A 2,500-nucleotide genomic window follows, 5' to 3' on the forward strand; every position below is an offset into this window, starting at 1 on the left:
ATCCATTTAAAGACTACCAAGGACTTCTTTCCTCTACAGGTTCTGTCCATGAAGAGTCTGAAGAAGCAGATAAAGAGGATGAAAAAGATGACAGTGAAGGACATGGTGATGACGCTGGTCTCCTTCTATTGGTCCGTCATCATGGGCCTGTTCCACTTTACCTTCAGCGTCTCCAGAGGGTTCTGCAGAATCATGTACAACACCTTCCTAGGAGGCAGTCTGGTGGAGGGAGCCAAGACTATGAAGGTGAGAATCGCTTTTAGTGTCTGTCTCATTTCTTGTGCGGGTGTATATTAGCTGGTGTGGTGTATATTAGCTGGTGTGTATTAGCTGGTGTGGTGTGTATTAGCTGGTGTGTATTAGCTGGTGTGGTGTGTGTTAGATGGTGTATATTAGCTGGTGTGGTGTATATTAGCTGGTGTATATTAGCTGGTGTGGTGTGTATTAGCTGGTGTGTATTAGCTGGTGTGGTGTATATTAGCTGGTGTATATTAGCTGGTGTGGTGTGTATTAGCTGGTGTGTATTAGCTGGTGTGGTGTGTGTTAGATGGTGTATATTAGCTGGTGTGGTGTATATTAGCTGGTGTGTATTAGCTGGTGTGGTGTGTGTTAGATGGTGTATATTAGCTGGTGTGGTGTATATTAGCTGGTGTGGTGTATATTAGTTGGTGTGGTGTGTATTAGCTGGTGTGGTGTGTATTAGCTGGTGTGTATTAGCTGGTGTGGTGTATATTAGCTGGTGTGGTGTATATTAGCTGGTCTGGTGTATATTAGCTGGTGTATATTAGCTGGTGTGGTGTATATTAGCTGGTGTGGTGTATATTAGCTGGTGTGGTGTATTTTAGCTGGTGTGGTGTATATTAGCTGGTGTGTATTAGCTGGTGTGGTATATATTAGCTGGTGTGGTGTATATTAGCTGGTGTGGTGTATATTAGCTGGTGTGGAGTGTATTAGCTGGTATGGTGTATATTAGCTGGTGTGGTGTGTAGTAGCTGGTGTGGTGTATATTAGCTGGTGTATATTAGCTGGTGTGTATTAGCTGGTGTGGTATATATTAGCTGGTGTGGTGTATATTAGCTGGTGTGGTGTATATTAGCTGGTGTGGAGTGTATTAGCTGGTATGGTGTATATTAGCTGGTGTGGTGTGTAGTAGCTGGTGTGGTGTATATTAGCTGGTGTGTATTAGCTGGTGTGGTGTATATTAGCTGGTGTGTATTAGCTGGTGTGGTGTATATTAGCTGGTGTGGTGTATATTAGCTGGTGTGGTGTGTATTAGCTGGTGTGGTGTATATTAGCTGGTGTGGTGTGTATTAGCTGGTGTGGTGTATATTAGCTGGTGTACAGTATTTTAGCTGGTGTATAGTATTTTAGCCGGTGTGGTGTGTATTAGCCGGTGTGGTGTGTATTAGCCGGTGTGGTGTATATTAGCTGGTGTGGTGTATATTAGCTGGTGTGGTGTATATTAGCCGGTGTGGTGTATATTAGCCGGTGTGGTGTGTGTTAGCCGGTGTGGTGTGTATTAGCCGGTGTGGTGTATATTAGCTGGTGTGGTGTATATTAGCTGGTGTGTATTAGCTGGTTTGGTGTATATTAGCTGGTGTGGTGTATATTAGCTGGTGTGGTGTGTATTAGCTGGTGTGGTGTATATTAGCTGGTGTATATTAGCTGGTGTGGTGTATATTAGCTGGTGTATATTAGCTGGTGTGTATTAGCTGGTGTGGTGTATATTAGCTGGTGTGGTGTATATTAGCTGGTGTGGTGTGTATTAGCTGGTGTGGTGTATATTAGCTGGTGTATATTAGCTGGTGTGGTGTGTATTAGCTGGTGTGGTGTGTATTAGCTGGTGTGGTGTATATTAGCTGGTGTGGTGTGTATTAGCTGGTGTGGTGTGTATTAGCTGGTGCGGTGTATATTAGCTGGTGTATATTAGCTGGTGTGTATTAGCTGGTGTGGTGTTTATTAGCTGGTGTGTATTAGCTGGTGTGATGTATATTAGCTGGTGTGGTGTGTATTAGCTGGTGTGGTGTATATTAGCTGGTGTGGTGTATATTAGCTGGTGTATATTAGCTGGTGTGGTGTGTATTAGCTGGTGTGGTGTGTATTAGCGGGTGTGGTATATATTAGCTGGTGTATATTAGCTGGTGTGGAGTGTATTAGCTGGTATGGTGTATATTAGCTGGTGTGGTGTGTAGTAGCTGGTGTGGTGTATATTAGCTGGTGTATTAGCTGGTGTGTATTAGCTGGTGTGTGTATATTAGCTGGTGTGGTGTATATTAGCTGGTGTGATGTATATTAGCTGGTGTGGTGTGTATTAGCTGGTGTGGTGTATATTAGCTGGTGTGGTGTGTATTAGCTGGTGTGGTGTATATTAGCTGGTGTGTATTAGCTGGTGTGGTGTATACTAGCTGGTATGGTGTATGTTAGCTGGTGTGGTGTATATTAGCTGGTGTGGTGTATATTAGCTGGTGTGGTGTATATTACCTGGTGTGGTGTGTATTAG

At 43.5% G+C, this 2,500-nt stretch overlaps 1 protein-coding gene across 1 annotated transcript in view; it reads left to right on the forward strand.

Moving 5' to 3' along the window:
* Positions 1-2,500, forward strand: part of LOC115190095 (ryanodine receptor 2) — a 222,833-nt gene that overhangs the window by 209,324 nt on the left and 11,009 nt on the right. The window contains exon 71 of the mRNA XM_029748570.1: positions 40-246. Coding sequence (XP_029604430.1) covers positions 40-246 — 207 coding nt within the window. The remainder of the gene's footprint in view (positions 1-39; positions 247-2,500) is intronic.

The sequence above is a fragment of the Salmo trutta genome, unplaced genomic scaffold (assembly GCF_901001165.1).
Source record: "Salmo trutta unplaced genomic scaffold, fSalTru1.1, whole genome shotgun sequence".
Taxonomy (NCBI): domain Eukaryota; kingdom Metazoa; phylum Chordata; class Actinopteri; order Salmoniformes; family Salmonidae; genus Salmo; species Salmo trutta.